General features: G+C 47.6%; 1 protein-coding gene across 5 annotated transcripts in view; it reads right to left on the bottom strand.

Moving 5' to 3' along the window:
- Positions 1-16,712, bottom strand: part of MIGA1 (mitoguardin 1) — a 98,912-nt gene extending 82,200 nt beyond the window's left edge. Inside the window, exons 1-6 of one of the 5 annotated variants that reach the window (XM_033916641.1) lie at positions 16,556-16,712; positions 15,779-15,944; positions 13,951-14,128; positions 12,233-13,307; positions 5,525-5,664; positions 3,775-3,901 (exon numbers count right to left, since the gene is read on the bottom strand). In XM_033916641.1, the coding sequence (XP_033772532.1) occupies positions 3,775-3,901; positions 5,525-5,664; positions 12,233-12,995 (1,030 nt within the window). In that variant the 5' untranslated portion in view covers positions 12,996-13,307; positions 13,951-14,128; positions 15,779-15,944; positions 16,556-16,712. Of the gene's footprint in view, positions 1-3,774; positions 3,902-5,524; positions 5,665-12,232; positions 13,308-13,950; positions 14,129-15,778; positions 15,945-16,102; positions 16,481-16,509 lie in introns of those variants that run through there. The other 4 variants (XM_033916642.1, XM_033916640.1, XM_033916643.1 and 1 more) reach the window with 4 other exon arrangements.
- Between the last annotated feature and the right edge of the window lie 580 nt (positions 16,713-17,292).

Here is a 17,292-nt window from a genome sequence, read left to right on the forward strand (position 1 = left end):
CCTTTGGATTGGAATGTGTGTAGATCTCACCTGGCCAGAAAAACTCTCAGAAATTAAAACTCTCCTTTCCCTCTCTTAGGGGTAAAAATAAATCTATTAAGCAATTTAGTCATTCTTTCTCTTTCAAATTGACAGAGCTCTGGAATAACCTGCCGCTTTCGTTAAGAAGCTTAGGCCCCTTCTTATCGTTCAGGAAGGCTTTGAAGACAATTCTGTTCGCCAAGCACTTTGGAAATTGACTACTTCTACCTCTCCTGCTTTAGTTCTTTTCTTAATGTTAACTGAGTCAAGCTCCAAATTGGCTGATGACCCAGTTTATAAACCTAAGTTTTAGTTTCGTTTAGATCTGAACAAGAAAGTATTGTCTTTGAAAGCTAATAAAAATGTGTTCAGTCCAATCGAAAAAGGTAAATACTAGAGAAAACAAAATCCACACAATAACAACAAGACTTACACACATGGGTTAGCAAAGATCTGGAGGAAAAGTAATCAAAAAGACAATTTTGACACGAGCACTAGAATCCATTACGCTCTGCAAAAAAATGGGGGTTGGCTTGGGGCCTCTGCGCCAGCAGCAGACATGAAGATTCTTTGAAATTTAGATGAATCTGAATAGAATGGTTCCTTTTTGGTGCATATCACCGATTCTTATGTAACCCGCTCTGAACCTCAATGTAGGGTTATGGCAGGATATAAAACCCTAGCTCAACATAGCAAGACACAAAGCAATATTCTCAAAAGTAAAGAAGCTGGAGAGAAGCTCCCGCAAAAGGCTCTATCAGGTGCAGTGGCGTAGCGAGGGTGGTGATGCCCCTCTCATAGAAACATAGAAGATGACGGCATAAAAGGGCTACAGCTCTACAGCCCACTCTGCTTACCCACCCCCTGTCTATGCCCTAATGACCCAATTTCCTTATCTTGACCCTCATAGGGATCCCACATGGGATCTATTTATTCTTAAAGTCTGGCACGCTGTCTGCCTCGATCACCTGCACTGGAAGCTTGTTCCAATGATCAACCACTCTCTCTGTGAAGAAACACTTTCTGGTGTCGCCATGAAATTTTCTGCCCCTGAGTTTGAGCGGGTGCCCTCTTGTGGCCGAGGGTCCCTTGAGAAAGAAAATATCATCTTCCACTTCGACACGTCCCGTGAGGTACTTAAATGTTTCGATCATGTCTCCCCTCTCCCTACGTTCCTCAAGAGTGTAGAGCTGCAATTTGTTCAGTCTCTCTTCGTACGAGAGACCCTTGAGCCCCGAGATCATCCTGGTGGCCGTCCGCTGAACCAATTCAATTCTGCGCACATCTTTACTGTAATGTGGCCTCCAGAATTGCACACAGTACTCCAGATGAGGTCTCACCATGGCTCTGTACAACGGCATTATGACTTCAGGCTCTCCTGCCCTGTTCCCCCACCCTCCCTGCCACCCACGCCCGCATCCCTTCCCTTTTTAAGATTTAAAACCTACAGGAAAGTGGCGTGGGCGTGCACGCGTGGGCAGCAGGGGAAGGAGTGGGAAGGGGGGGGCAGAGAGGAGGAGGGATTCAAGCACCCCGAGGAAGACTGTGCCCGGGGCGGACCACCCCCCTCACACCCCCATTACTAAACCACTGGTCAGTTGATATCACCCACAATGTTTTCATTTGAAGCATAACTAAGGTGCCTGGAATTTGTTGCCAGAAGACATAGTTACAGCAGTTAGCGCAGAAGGAATCAAAAGAGGTTTGGGATGAGTTTCTGGAAGAAAAGTCTGCAAACTATTATGAAAGCAGACCTGGGGAAAGACATCTCTTATCCTTGGGAGTATGTAGCATGGGATCCAGGTTTAGGATCCTGGATTTAGAACATAAGAATAGCCATACTGAGTCAGACCAATGGCCCATCTAGCCCAGAATCCTGTTTCCATAGTGGCCAATCCAGGTCACAAGTACCTGGCAAAAAGCCAAATAGTAGCAACATTCCATGGTACCAATCCCAGGGCAAGCATTGGTTTCCCCCAGGAACTTGTCCAAACCTTTTTTTTTTTTTTTAAACCCATCTACGTTAACTGCTGTTACCATATCCTTTAGCAGCAAATTCCGGAGCTTAACTATTCACTGAGTGAAAAAAAATATTTCCTGCTATTGGCTTTAAAAATATTTCCTTGTAACTTCATTGAATGTTCCCTAGTCTTTGTCATTTTTGATGGAATAAAAAAATCAAAACAAGATACTGAGCTTGGGAACCTTTGCTCTAATCTGGCACAGCATCTTTCATATCCAGGACAAGGATAAAATGAGAAAAAAACAAACATCTGCAGACAGCTTTCAATAAAATTATAGAAGCAGCAATAACTGACACAGATGTTTGAATTTTGATTTTGCCTTATGGCTTCACTGAGCAAGGATTATGTCTGTGTGCTAAACTTCCAAGGAAAAACACAAAAACTGGAATTTGTCTGGGTTCTCAAAATGGATTAAACCATAAACAAATAATGAACTTTGCTTTCCAAAGGGGGGGGGGGGGGGAATCTTATTTTTGTCACTGTTAGCTGTAGTTAAACGGTTTCTGATGGAGGTTACTGTGACATGTAACCAGAACTCTCGACAGACCATCTATCCACTGCAAATTACAAACCCACTGAATAAAGTTTAATATCCTTCTTCATTCATGCCAAAGAGAGATGTTTTGTGGAATATGAAGAGTGAGCATGATATTCAAAGCAACTTCACTAGGCAGGAGCCTCTCTCACCCAGCTAAATCACTTCTAAATTTCTAAGTGGTGATATTCAGCAACTCTTAAGTGGATTGTGCCGCTGAATTTTACTACAGCACACCCTGGCACTGTCCAGTTAGTGCTGAAGCAGTCTGTGGGTGGAGCATGAAAGAACCTAACTGGTTAGTGGCCGTATTCAGACACAAAAGCTGCCTTAACTTTAGCTGCAAAGCTAACCGGGCACTGGTCTGCATATAGGCCAGTGCCTAGTTAGCTCCTGGGTACAGCACTTGTCCTGCTGCCCCCTCCCTTCCCCATGATCCAGTCCTTCCTCATTTTTACCCATGTATTTTTACCCCTTTATGTATTTAAGGGCTAACTGAGGCCCCCCCCACCTCCCTTACCTCCATAGGTCTCCCCCGGCCTAGTTGTACATACCTGGTGATCCAGTGGGGACTTAGGGGCAGAAAGGTTTCCTGTTTACCCCTTTCCATCACGGCAGTGTAAAATGGCTGCTGTGACCTCTAGTGTAAAATGGCTGCCATGACCTCTAGTGGAACTACACAGTACCAGCAGGAGCGAGTAGCTCTCCTGCCCCTATGACTCCACTTAACCACCAGATACGAACAACTAGGCCAAAAGGCCTTGGTCAGTCCTTAAATACGAGGATGGCTTCAGAGGAACAGAAGGCACTTTATGCGGGTGCTGGCCAATACCGAGCCAGGGCCCACATAAGCCCCGGCAGCTTCCTCATATCCATTTAGCCCTGGATATTTTATACTGGTGCCCAAACATGGCCTGGCATTGAATATCTAGGGTCATAACTGGGCACCGTGGGCTGAATATTACCCGGAGTATTTCTAAGAAAAATATGATAACAGGAGAGGTCCAAACTGTGACTACATGTTCCTTGTAGTTATTGACAAGAAACCAAGGCTTGCTGTGAACACCAACAGGTTTCACAATAAAAAATGATGTGACCATGTCACCTAACTTAATGGTCCTTTTACTGGTCATTTTAGCGAACGCTAAATCGGCTAGTGCGCCTTAGTAAAAGAGGGGGTTACTGAATACCTACCCATCAAATACAAGTTTTCTGGGGTGGTAACTGGAATGTTGACAAGTTTCACGTCATCCTCCTCCATTTTATCCCAGGAATTATTATTGGGACAAGCACAGCTGGGACAGGAATTAGCACTCCGAACCTGAAATTGGAAGAAAAGTCTTGGTAAAACTGCAGTTAGAGTGACTATCACCTCTCTTCAAAGAATTAATTTATATATTAGGACTTATTTGAAGAAATTCAACCAAGGCGGTACACAGCAAGTACAACCCAGACACTGGCAATAAACTATTATACCATGAGAAATGTTCAAATAACAGCAGGCATTATGGCATAGCACACTACTGCCAATGTCAGCACAACACACATTAAAATATCATAATAGATAGAGTAAGGAGAATTAGAAGAAAAGGGCGGCAAACCTCAGGAAAATATGCACATGAAGCCAGAAAAGAAGCATGTGTGGAAAAAAAATCCTGTAAGTGCAGCTAATGTTAGTCACACACACATGGATTATCTAATTTCTTTCTTTTTCCATTAAAGGCTTGAGAGAAGAACCAGGCTTTCACCTGCTTCCCTAATTAGGAGACAGACTTTACCTACTGCAAAACTTTCTGATCTTCAATTTCAATGTGGGGGTCAGGGGTATGGAGGGCGGGGGTTACGGCAGGATGGATGCCCTCTCCCTCCTGTCAACAGGCCTGCCTCTTCAAAATGGTGGGCCTTCCCTTTCCCGTTGCATCCTGGGAAGCAACCCAAAATCTGTAAATAGGCTGCTCAGAAACTATCCTATGGGAGGGTCTTTAGGCACCTGGGCCATTCAGACCCTTAGGCTCCTCCCAGTGCATCCGAGAAGGGGAAGGCCTGCCATTTTGAAGAGATGGGTCTGCTGGCAGGAGGACATGGGCATCCCTCCTACTGATCTTCAATTTAGAGGTATTGGGGGGTCGGGGGTTTGCGAGGGGCAAACCTCTTGCCGTTCTTTAATTTGAAGGTGGGGGGGTTGGGGTGAGGGGGCAGGGCTGTGGAGTTAGAGTTGGAGACAATTTTGGGTACCTGGAGTTGGAGTTGTGGGTACCATAAACTGAGGAGTCGGAGTTGAAGGATTTATCTACCGACTCCACAGCCCTGGTGGGGGGGAGGGGTCTAGGTGGATGAGGCAGGAGGGAGTGGGCATCCCTCCTGCCAATCTTTAATTTAAAGTTGAGGGGTCCCAGCAGCAGGAGGGAGTGGGCATCTTCAATTTAAAGGTGGGGGTCAGTGGTATGGGGGTTTCCAGGTGGCCAAGGCAGGAGGGAGTGGGCTTCCCTCCTACATCGGGGGAATGTGTGTGTTTTGTGATTACTTTTTTTTATATGGGGACAGATATTGTGCATATTTAACATACGCACAAAATCTATCTCCATTTAAAAAAAAAGAAAAAGCTGACTTTAACACTACTGGCATCTCTAGACCTGTCGAAGATTTCAGAGCATTAAAAACCGGTGTTTCATTTTGTGCATCATCTGGGCATAAATTGATGAGCTCATTGTAACCATTTACGTACGATCGGAAGCTGCTAGAAGCCATGGAAAAGACTGTGATTAGCCATTTTGGGCATCAATAGCTGAAACAGTTTGATGCTAAACCAATTAAAACTGGTTTAGCATTGATCGTTAAAGGCATGGTGAGTTCTGAGCATATGGGTCCTTAAGATGTGTTATTAATTATATACAGTAGGATGTCTCTAAGAACCGCACAGCGCAAGATAGGCAATAAGACTTACCGAAGCCAAACTCTGCACTGAACCAGAATATTTGCTGCAAATTCCCCCATTCACATAGAGATTGCAAGACAGAGGTCCTTTCTCCTTGGCTGAACTCAAAGAAAGAGTCAAATTCTGGCGGCTACTGGAGCAACTAGAATCTGAAATAAAGGTTAATTTTGAATGTTCTGCAATTTTAGATATCATATTCCTTCATTTTCTTTTTATTGTATGTCACATTATTTTAAGCCAGAACTGAATTTACATTTAAAATGTAAATCGTGTTACTGACAAAGTTAAGTTTGCATTATAAAGTTAAAACCCATTATCCATTTACCATCTTCAAAGTCTCTATTTCCTAGCCTTATCTACTGCATCAATGTTAATTCATACCTCTGGTTGGTCTAATTACACAATGCACTTAAACTCAATAAAAAAATATTACTCCAGCACTAACACAGATTACCAGAAGTAGTGTAAATGTATAACAATCAATCATATTTACTGCTATTAGTGATTCAGCTTTTCAGGTGATAAGGGAATCCAGTTGCACTGAATTTTATTGTAATAATATACTGTACCTGCATGAATCCCATATCTTTATTACTTTTCGCAAGAAACCAAAGCATGATCAAAATAAACAAATAGAGGGCAATTCTATAGGGGGGCACCTATTTTTGGTTGCTTGATGATTGATTGTTATAAATTGACAACGAGAATCTCGGCGAGAGGGAGAATTAGAAGTCCTTGAGCATGCGCAGATGCATGCTCAAAGCAGGCAGAAGCCAGAAGATCTTCTAGGCACTGGCACGACCTGTGCCTGCGTGCCGGTGCCTAGAAGATCTTCTAGGCACCGACACGATCTGTGCCTGCATGCCGGTGCCAAACCGGGGGAGGGGGTAAGTTTAAGTTGTTCGGGCGGGGGGGGGGGCCAGTTCACACGTGGGGGGGAGGTGCCGGTTCGAGCGAGGGGGGCCTTTGCGAGCGGGGGGGAGCGATGCCGGTTATCGGGGGAGGGGGTGCTCGCAAATTGAGTCAACACTCGGTTTGCGAGTCAAAAGTTTGCTGAGTGTTTTGCTCGTCTTGCAAAACACTCGCAAACCGGGTTATACGCAAACTGAGGTTTGACTGTACTTCTCTTCTCCCCTGCTGCAGTGCTGTTCTAGGGCTTCCTAGGCTATCACAGCTTCTGTCTTTCATGATGGCCTACTTCTGGCACATGGCCATGCTGATCCCACTCCCACAACTAACAGTGGGACGAAAAAGATTGATGGGACCAGGCAGGGATGGGGTTGAAATAGTGGTGAAATGAACTAGTGCCCCAAATGTTTTGGAGACTCCCATTGACCGAGAAGGCCTGGAATAACTTAGGGCTGCTTTCACTAAGCCACGGAAGATGTTTCTACCGTGGCTCATAGGAATTCTGTGAGTGTTGGAGCAGTGTCAGAGCATTTAGCGCTCCAGGTTGCGGCACAAACCTCGACTTCGGCTTAGTAAAACCCAGCGTCAATGAGGATGTTCTTCCATAGCAACACATGCGAAATTCGTCTAATAAATTAAGCATATTAGTCTTCACCACAGGCTACTGGATCCACAGCCACTGGGACAGGCCACTGGATCCACAGCCACATCAATATTTGGTCCAACACAGTTTTCATCAACTAAGCTTTGGGGCAGGGCTCAAGATTGCTTTCTTTGCCCCTCAAACCAGAATGTTGTTCTGCTGCTTCTGGTCTTCAATGATCTTTCAACAACATTGGTCAAATTACAAACTTACGCTGGCTTTTACCAAACCACGGTAGAGGTTTTGTTTTTTTTAACATGGGCAGGTGAGGTAAATGCTCCGATGCTCATTGAGCATCGGAGCATTTACTTTGCTGGCCCGCAGCTTTGTAAAAAGTGCCCTTAGCAAGATAGGAATTCATAATAACAGCGGAATCTGGATAGGCCCGCTACCTATGTATATATCACACCCTTACCCCCTCCCCTACATTATCCCACAAAATACTCAACACTAATTATGGTAAAAATTAGCCGCAGCCCAGTTTATTGGTCATAACAGGTTATTAAATAACATAACAATGTATAAACAGTATAAACATCATAAAACAATTATTTCGAGCTACTGTAATAAAACAGGTTATGCCCCCCGACCCCGCCATGAAGCAAGAATCTGGGGGGGTGGCATGTCCCCCACATGCCCCAGTAACCCGGGTCACCTGACCCACCAGGCACGGCTCCCAGCCGGCCCACCGCTCATCACCTGATGAGCCCAGCCAGTAGCTCGAGATACCGCCATAGGGGCCAGTAAACCCTTACAGGCCCCCCCCCCAATGAATAGAGCTGCGACTAAGATAGCGCCCAACGCTCACAACCCGACGAGAAATCGTCCAACAATAAATCCCAGCCCACGTCCGACAAATGTACCCGATCCCTCGCAAACAAACCTAAACAGGACACATCCACCCAGTCGTGTCGTAGTTGCACCCCCCCCCTAGACTCCACCCAGCGTCCCACCTGACGGTTAACCTTGCACAAACCCCTGGTCCATCTCCTGGACTCCAGCCGACGTGGTCGAGGAATAATGTCCGACCACAGCAGCGTCGTGCCCGGGAACCATTCCAATATCATCCGAAGATCCCCTAGAATAGTGTCAATCAGGTGCTTCCCCGTCTGAGAGTCCACGTCGTTACCCCCCAAATGCAGCAGCAGGATATCCGGACGACGAGGGCGACGACGGAAGTCAGCCAGCAACGGTAACAGCTGATGCCACCGCATACCCCGCTGACCCCACCAGGACACGCGAATGCCCAAGTGCTGCAGACCCAAGTGCTGACCACCAGGCCGGATCGCGGCACGCTCTCCCGCCCAGTGGACGAAGGAGTGCCCGACAATCCACACAGTACGCTGTCGCCGCACCGCATCTGCAAGGCAAACCCAACAATCAAATCCAGCTCTAGAGTAAAACGCCTAACCCTGGTTAGTAAAGTGTCAGACCCGAGCATGCACCAACCAGCTACAGCCACCCACTCCCCCGAAAACAAGGTACCCATCAGTGGAAACATAGGCTGAGCTGTCCCACCTAGATCCCTCCCTGATCTAAACCTCGTGCAATCCCGTGAGGCCGGATGTAACTCCTATAACAGTCCGATGACCAACGCCCTAACCGTCGAATCCCCTCGCCGGGCACCCCAGCCAGGAAGGCGCAAGTGGCAGCCCCAATCCGAAATGAATGAGTACCAAAGTGCGCTGGGTCCTCGCCACATCGGCGCAATACTAGACGCAGCACTGCTAAGAACTGATAACGTGTAAGGGGCCCGCCGTCTACATGCAACAACAAGGCCAACCCCAAAGGAGGACGAACCGCCATATAGGCGCACAGAGCCGTAACCGGGCAAGTAACACCATTTATCTTATTCAAAACCACCGTACGGCCCCTGCCCAGCTGGTCCGTCTTAGATCTGGCCAGATATAAACTAACTGTACTGTCGCCGCACTGTACATGCCGCAATAAGAGGCCACGCGCACCCACAGTATCGGCAGGATGCACCAATAGCTCACCGACGCGGAAAGCCCCGAAAAAGGCAAGCGAAAAAGCAGCAGTGAACAGCAGCACCTCGTATCGGGACCGAGCCACCGCCGGCAATTCCACGATCAACCTTGTCAATAAGTCGTGAGAAATTGGCTGCCGTGCATCGGGTTGTCGCGGCGCAATCCTAGCCATAGCCGTCAGAAGTCTACGCACTAGGAAACCCGAGGACGGACAACGCCACCCCAAGGCCCTAGAGAAGAATGTAAAACCAGCTAAATGGCCAGCCACGACTCCCCGCGAAAAACCAGCACGATGCGAATCCAGCACAAATTCCGCCAGCAGGGTCTCGGATACATGTCCCGGGGACCAATCCCGGGAAGACAGGAAGGCGAACAATCGACGGAATCCAGCATTGTATCGAGTCCAGGTGGTAGGAGCCACCGACTGTCTCAGCAAGTCCCAGAGCCCTTCCCGACCAGGCTCCATAAATGATCTGGCATCTGCAACCCCCGAGGCTGCGCGTCCGGAGCCAACTGACGAAACTGTGAAAAATTAAAGCGAGAAAGCGCGTCAGCAATACAGTTGCGACTCCCTGGCACATGCCTAGCCCTAATGTATAAATTGAGCCGCAAACAACGCAGAACGATCTCACGCATCAACTGATTAACCTGCAAACATTTTGCGGCATGCCGATTGACGACCTCCACAACCCCCATATTATCACACCAAAATAGCACGCGCTTATTACGCAGCCGAGCCGGCCAAAGTTCGCAGGCGACCAGAAGCGGGAAAAGCTCCAAAAAAGTCACATTACGTGTAACACCACTCCGCTGCCAGGCAGCAGGCCACGGCGCTGCACACCAGTCCCCCTGGCAGTAAAGGCCGAAACCGAGGCCACCTGCCGCATCAGAGTAAAGTTTCCAAATCCAGGTTAGACAACTCGGGCTGTTGAATCGGCAACGTGCCATTAAACCGCGTGAGGAACCCGACCCACATCCTAAGATCCGCCCGAATACCTGCAGATATACGCACGAAGTGGCGACGATCACGGACGCCTGAGGTGGCAGCAGCCAGTCGTCGAGCAAAAGCCCGCCCCATAGGCAATACCCGACACGCAAAGTTAAGAGATCCCAGCAGTGATTGAACGTCTCTGAGGGTAGCCCTGCGGGACTCGGCCAACCGAGAAATCTGCAACAACAGAAGTTGTACCTTGTCCAGTGGCAACCTGGTAACCATTGCCACGGTATCAATCTCAATACCCAGAAAAGTAAGCACCGTAGTTGGGCCCTCCGATTTATCTGCCGCCAACGGAATACCAAATGCAGCAACCATGCTTTCAAATGACGCTTTTAAACAAGAACACACCGCAGACCCCGCCGCTCCAACAAAGAGAAAATCGTCTAGATAGTGAACAACCGAATCCGCCCGTGCAACGCGGACCGTAACCCAGTGCAAGAACGTACTAAACATCTCAAAGTAAGCGCACGAAATGGAACAGCCCATCGGTAAACAACGATCGTAATAAAACCCGCCCTCGAATCGAAAACCCAGCAACGGATACGAGGAGGGATGGACAGGTAAAAGCCGGAAGGCAGACTCAATGTCCACCTTTGCCAGGAGAGCACCACACCCAGCCTGTCCCACCAGACGTTGCGCACAATCAAAAGACGAATAGCGAACTGTACACAGGTCACGAGGAATGCCCTCATTGACCGAGCGGCCCAACGGCCGGGACAGATTGTGAATCAAACGGAACTTACCAGGGTCCTTCTTAGGAATGATAGCCAACGGGGAGACCATCATAACCAAGAAAGGCTGCTCTCGAAAAGGCCCCGCAATGCGCCCAAGTCTAGCCTCCTCTTGCAATTTTGACCGAACCACCTCTCGCAGGCTATTCACGGAGGATGCGTTAGGAACCCGCACCGAAGCCACCGGCTTCTCGTACGGTATAACAAAACCCTCAACAAAACCCTTCTCCAAAAGTACTGCAGCCCTCCGATCACTATAACAGCGCAACCACGGCCGGAGGGCCCCCACCTTAATCGGAGTGGGAACCCCAGAGGAACCCACCTCATTTTGCTGCCCCTGAGGGCAAGGCCACTCTCTTTTTTGGGCATTTAAGCGCTGAGTGACCCTGCCCACACAGAGAGCAGGCGTGCCGGAATCTACAATCCGGAAAGGGGCACATCGCTTTGTTGAACTTCCAGCATAGGTCATTCCCTCCCCCAGAACCCTGACCCGATTGCCCTGCTCCGGACCGAAAGGAACGGTACCCACCCGTCGAACCTTGCTGCATCGATCGAGCCGCAACACTCGCCGCAGCTCCCCCAGGTCTAGCCATATTCGTTAGCCATAAATTGATATCTTGAGTACCCCAAGACATGTGCTTGTTTTCTTCCATCTTATCTCGAAAGGCCTCGTCATAATTGAGCCAGGCCCAACCACCGAAGCGCTGATAAGCGTCAAGCACAGAATCCATGTACGCCAAGAGCAGGCCATAATCCTGAGGACGAGCCTGGCCCCATACGCTGGCCAGACGAAGAAACGCCCGCGTCCAGTTAACCATATTACGGGAGACCTGACCCGATTTAACCTTGCCCTCTTCCCTCTTAACCTTCTTTTTACTCCTGCGCGTCCTGCCCTCTAAGAGCCGAAACACATCAATGCACGCTCGCTTTTTAATTTTCCGACGCAACCTTCTAGGAACCTTCTCCCATAGCTCGGTGAGCGCCACCAATGCCGGAGCACCCCTATCCTGACTCTCTTGCCTCGCCTGTTGGAGGAGTGTGTGGCGCAGTGGTTGGATCTACAGCCTCAGCACCCTGGGGTTGTGGGTTCAAACCCCGCGCTGCTCCTTGTGACCCTGGGCAAGTCACTTAATCCTCCATAGCTCCAGGTACGTTGGATAGATTGTGAGCCCACCGGGACAGAGAGGGAAAAATGCTTGAGTACCTGATTGTAACAACCGCTTAGATAACCTTGATAGGCGGTATATAAAAAATATCCTAATAATAATAATAATAATTCACCCAACGCCCTCGACCGAGACCGTGAGGAAGACGAAGAAGCAGTGGAGGTTAAAGAAGAAGAAGACGAAGAAGAGGAGGAAGCCCTAGCCCTCCGCTTGCGCTTGCGCTTACCCCTCCCATTCCCCCTACCCTGTTCCCCACCCTCAACAGCCTCTAAGGCCATGTTACCCATGTCCTGTGCTCCTCCAGCGATGATCGGTCCACTCGACCCTCCAGCAGCGCCATCCGCAGCAGCTACCATGTAAGGACCCCGCTGTCCGGACATCGCCGATATCCCTCCGCCAGCAGCGCCATCCGCAGCAACCACACGACCAAGTCCCCTCCGTCCGGGCTCCACCGTCTGAACACCACCGGAACTCTGTACTTGCTCCTGGAAGGAGGTGGCCGCAGCTTCCCGTCCTACCGACGAACCAGCGAAGACCTGCGAAGACAAACCAAAACAAGGACCAGACAACTGCACAGCACCAGAAGGAGGAACCCCAAAAGGACCACCAGAACCCCCCACTCCCCCAAGGGCCCACCAATCCGCAGGACCGCCGCCACGACCCATCCCACGGCCCCACGCGGACGCAGGATCGAATACTCCAGCGCCCCCCATCGGCCAGGGCACCGGACTCCAACCCGCACCCCAAGACCCCGAAGCCCAGGGAGGCCAGAAGGAAGAATGAACAGAGGGCAAGCCGATGCTCTGCGCAGGCGCAGAGACACCCACGCTCAAACCACCAACAGGATCTCCCAGGCCCCCAGCCCCGACCGTCCCAGCACTCGCCGGAACCCTGAACTGCACTGCTCTCTCCGTTGGGCCCGCAACCGCACCCCCGCTCTGTAAGTGGTCACCAGTCTGGGGAAGTGAAAAATCTGACACCACTGTTGCAGTATGCAACACATCCGGCTGACTCACGAGATCAGCACGTGGCTCAGGCCCAGCCATGCTATAAACCTCCCCCGCGGTCAGCGATGCATGCCCAGACTCCGCCACCACCCTCCCCCCGACAGAACCACCGGACCTCACCACTTTGCGGGCCCTCCCGCCGGACCGCGCGATTTCCAACGGTCCCCCTCCAGCCCCCAGCGCAATGGATTCCCGGGCAATCTCCCGAGAACGCCTCGGCGGCAGGGAACGCTCCCGAGGGCGCGGTACTCACCGGCTCTTCTTCTTCATCAAAGGAGCTCCCTGCTGCGAAGGAGAGCTCGACCGCACCGGCACCGGAACCCGAACCCGACTCCATGCCGCCAAAGCCGCCTCGGAAGACCAGAAACGCCCTTAGTCCTCCGAGGCTCAACTTATAAACCTCCCCCCTCCCGACGCCCTCCGCGGCCGCGGCTACCAATGGCAGGTCTTCCCATCGGCGGGCAGACCTGCCGACCAATCCCCTGCCTCCTATTCCCCCCTTACGGTCCCGCGTCTCCGACGGGCTACCACGCGGGCCTCCCAGCTCCGCGTTAGGTACGCCCGTCGAGACGAGCTCTCGGGCTGCCTATTACATTGTAATAAAAGCCAAAGTGATTTAGAGGGAATTTTTAAATTGCCTCAATCTCTGCAAGGTCCATGGGTAAGTTTTACTTGCAGACCTTTACTGAAAATGGTCAAAATAAATAAAAATATATCTGCACCTGTTGTTGCAGGTACATTTTATCGCAAAACATATGTATGTTTACTTTTCAAAGTTCAAAAATAAGTATACATTTTCAGACCCAGCCCTAGAATGCTTTTCCCTATTGTTTGTGTAGATTTACCCACATACAGTATATATGGTAGGTAATTTCTGCAAGTACAGTTTTACCACTAGAAATAGCTTTGAAAATTCTTCTCTATTAAGTTGAAAACATTTCACAATAGTATAAACAAAAATGTTAAAAAAAAACACCTATTGCTTTTCACATACCTCTTTCAGATGCAGCTGTTTTGCTACATTCTAAAGCAAAGTTGCCTGGCTCCCAGGGCAATTCTTTCCTTTTTTTCTTTCACGTCTTCTTTTATAAACGGTGAGCAAGAAAAATTAAAGACACAGTACTGACTGCTGATATTACAAACAGCTTCTTCAGCCCAGGAGAGAATTTTACCTGAAAGGTAAAGCAGCACTTTACCTCATTAGCATAGCACCAGCACACAACCTTTCACTATCTAGCAAATGGCTAAAGACCTGATCCACAAGCTCATCTTCATAGACATAATGGAAAAGTGAAATGGGTCCTAGCTCTTCCTCTTACCTCAATGCTTGATTTCTGAATCTCCAACTTGAAATTTGCAATCAGATGGCCACAACCCATCTTAATATTTTTTTTTTTTCTGGGTTGGCTACCAAGGTTATAACCTATTTCCACTATAACAGAGAGATTTTTAGATATTAAGAAATGTTTGGGAGCCCAGAATGCAACTTTGCAATGAGCATGTTCCTGTTGCTCTTCCTCACACTTAAAGCCACTAGAATGCCTGTTTTTTTTTTACTTTGAAGATGTGCACATAGTCAAAGAGCTTAAATCTGGTCCTTTCCATGGTTTACATTTACAGCTATACAGTTTAAATGTCTCAGCAAAATGAACAGGAGAAATTTTCTACTCCCCCTTTCCCCAATACCTTATTTCATTTATCAAATGCACCTAATGATCATTTCTTGCACTAATGAGTGAATCCTAAAGGAACTTCAAAAGGGACACTCCAGAGTGAAACTGCTGAATTGGAATTCATCAAAAAGCTGAATCATGGCACACTACAGGTATGAATGGACTTAACTACTCTGAGGTCATCCTGTCTTTTGTTCTCTCTCACAGCGGTCAGCTAACTGAACCATGCAGCCATTCTCTCCCTTTCCACACCCTGTCCTGCATTTTCTAATGGTTTATTCCCCCATGCATATTCATTATATACACCCATGTCTTGGACCCTATTTCATATGTTTGATGAATTGGCTTCTCTACTCCTGGAAAGCTCATGCCTCGATCATTAGTCTATAAGGTACCACCTTCTCTGCCAATTGAATTCTTACAATAAATCTTTCATACACCTTCCTCTTCTCAGGCAAAGATTTTATTTGAATTATTTAAAAACAATTATATCCCACTATACCCACAGTTCTGCGTGGGTTATATAAAAAACATACATAATAAAATAACAACATACAATTGACAGCTAATAAAAATATACATGTGACAGCTTTTCTTAAATTTGCACTTTATTCAAAAGCTTCAAACCAAAAGAAGATATTAAACTCCTGATGTTTCTGGTTTACATGCTTTAACCAAATAGTAATACACAAATGTTCAAATCCGTTCTAGCTACAAGCCGCTGTTCATTCCAGAAAACAACTTCAAAAGGATTATTTGCTTAGGAAGAGAATCACTAATGTTATTCAGAGCTCTGGAGAGACCCAGCCCAACCCACTGTAGCACTTATAAGCAGGTACTGCAGATAAAGATTCACTGCAGTATGATTTAAAGTTAATTTTTTTTGTCCATGCATGCATGTATTTAAACTATTTCAAAATAGAAAGGTAAAATGTTCTTGTATTCTACTAAGATTCATATCAACAGAAATTACAAAAGTTAAATAGAAAAAAAAAAATCAAACTATTTTTAGTTTAACCATCAAATAGAAAAAAAAATCAAACTATTTTAGCTTAACCACCAGAATAGATTTTTAAAAAAGGAAACAATGCAAAAACCCCAAACAAAGGCTGAGACAAAAATTCATCCACAAGTATGCAAACAGTTTACCTGAATGAGAGAATGGCACCATGCCACAGGAAGATGAAACACTTGCAATGCTACACCCTTTAGAGAAGAATAGGGCTCCTTAATTGTTTCTGATGACATAGTTGGGTCTCTTATAACCTCTTTCAGTGAAATTCTACCTTTCTACTGACAGGTGACTCTGATGATCCTGCCAAAAGAAAACCATATTTCTTATTCGGAACCTCAAAGACTTGAACAAATTTGATCACACAAACGCTAGCTGCCACAGATGACAGGAGTGATCAGAGAATTGAAGAACTTGCTGGCTATGCAGTTCCCCCGGTAATGAAATATGCAAACTATTACCACACGAACATGATCCGTTCATTACAATTCAGTATCTGAAAATGGTAGAATCCTGGGAGTCCCTGCAGAGTGATAAGCGCAGACTAATGTCACTCAGAAGATTGCAAGCACCCAGTCGACTACTCCCTACAGAAAACCGAACTCAACACGCAGATTTCAGGTCCCCTCTTTTGCTATTCCGCGCAAGTTACAAAAGAGCTGCGCCTGGTTGGCCGCGCACGTTCTGGGGCGATACACACACGCCCACCTCACACCACACGAGAAAACTGTCCGCGATCGTCCTACAGAGGGAAACAAGCGACGCTTAACAAGGATAAAACCGATTCCTATAAGCGCCACACACAGAAGAACTCAGAGCCGGAAACCGGGCTGCACCACCCACCACTCCCCATTAGGGGCGAACCGACCAAAGCCATAGCAGCCAGGAAGCTCCAGCTCGGATCATATTCTCACTTCCGCACGTGCAGGGCTGACAGGTCATGTAAAAGCTCAGGCCCTGCTCTTCTGGATTTGTCCTAGAGCCCCGCTGGAAGGTTAACGCTTGTAGCCGGCAGTGCAGCCTCTTCTGCTCCGCACCGCCCTGTGCTGACAGCTCCTGCTGCTGGGAAATCGGGAGGGGGAGCTACAGGATTCGCTTCCGAGGCCACGGCACAGCGGCCCTAGCTCTGATTTTCGCTTCTGGCATCTACAGTACAGCTTTCTCACACACGCACACTCAAACCCATACTTTCTACTTTCTTACACGTATGATATATGATATACCACAAAATATGTATTCATATTGCATCACACACACATATTCTATATATAAATATTTTATATATAATTTTATATATATATCTATATCTATCTATCTATCTATCTATATATATAAAATCGGAGGTATGTGTGTGTGTGTGTGCCGAGGATCACGCAAAAACGGCTTGACCGATTTTGAACGAAACTTGGTATGCAGACCCCTCACTACCTGGGTGGTGATATGTTCTGGGGGTCTCGCGGCCCACAACTCTATGTTGCTTGCTCAAGGGTGGGTTCACCCAAGAATTTATATGTTCTTGCTCCAGGAGGTGAAACTAAAAATGTTGTTTATAATCACGTTTTGCGTTAGTTGTATTGTATTCATTTTGTCAAATATTTCACATTATATTTGAATATTGTACTTTTTATTAAGCTGTAAAAAAATAATTTCA

The sequence above is a fragment of the Geotrypetes seraphini genome, chromosome 12 (genome assembly GCF_902459505.1).
Source record: "Geotrypetes seraphini chromosome 12, aGeoSer1.1, whole genome shotgun sequence".
NCBI classification, from domain to species: domain Eukaryota; kingdom Metazoa; phylum Chordata; class Amphibia; order Gymnophiona; family Dermophiidae; genus Geotrypetes; species Geotrypetes seraphini.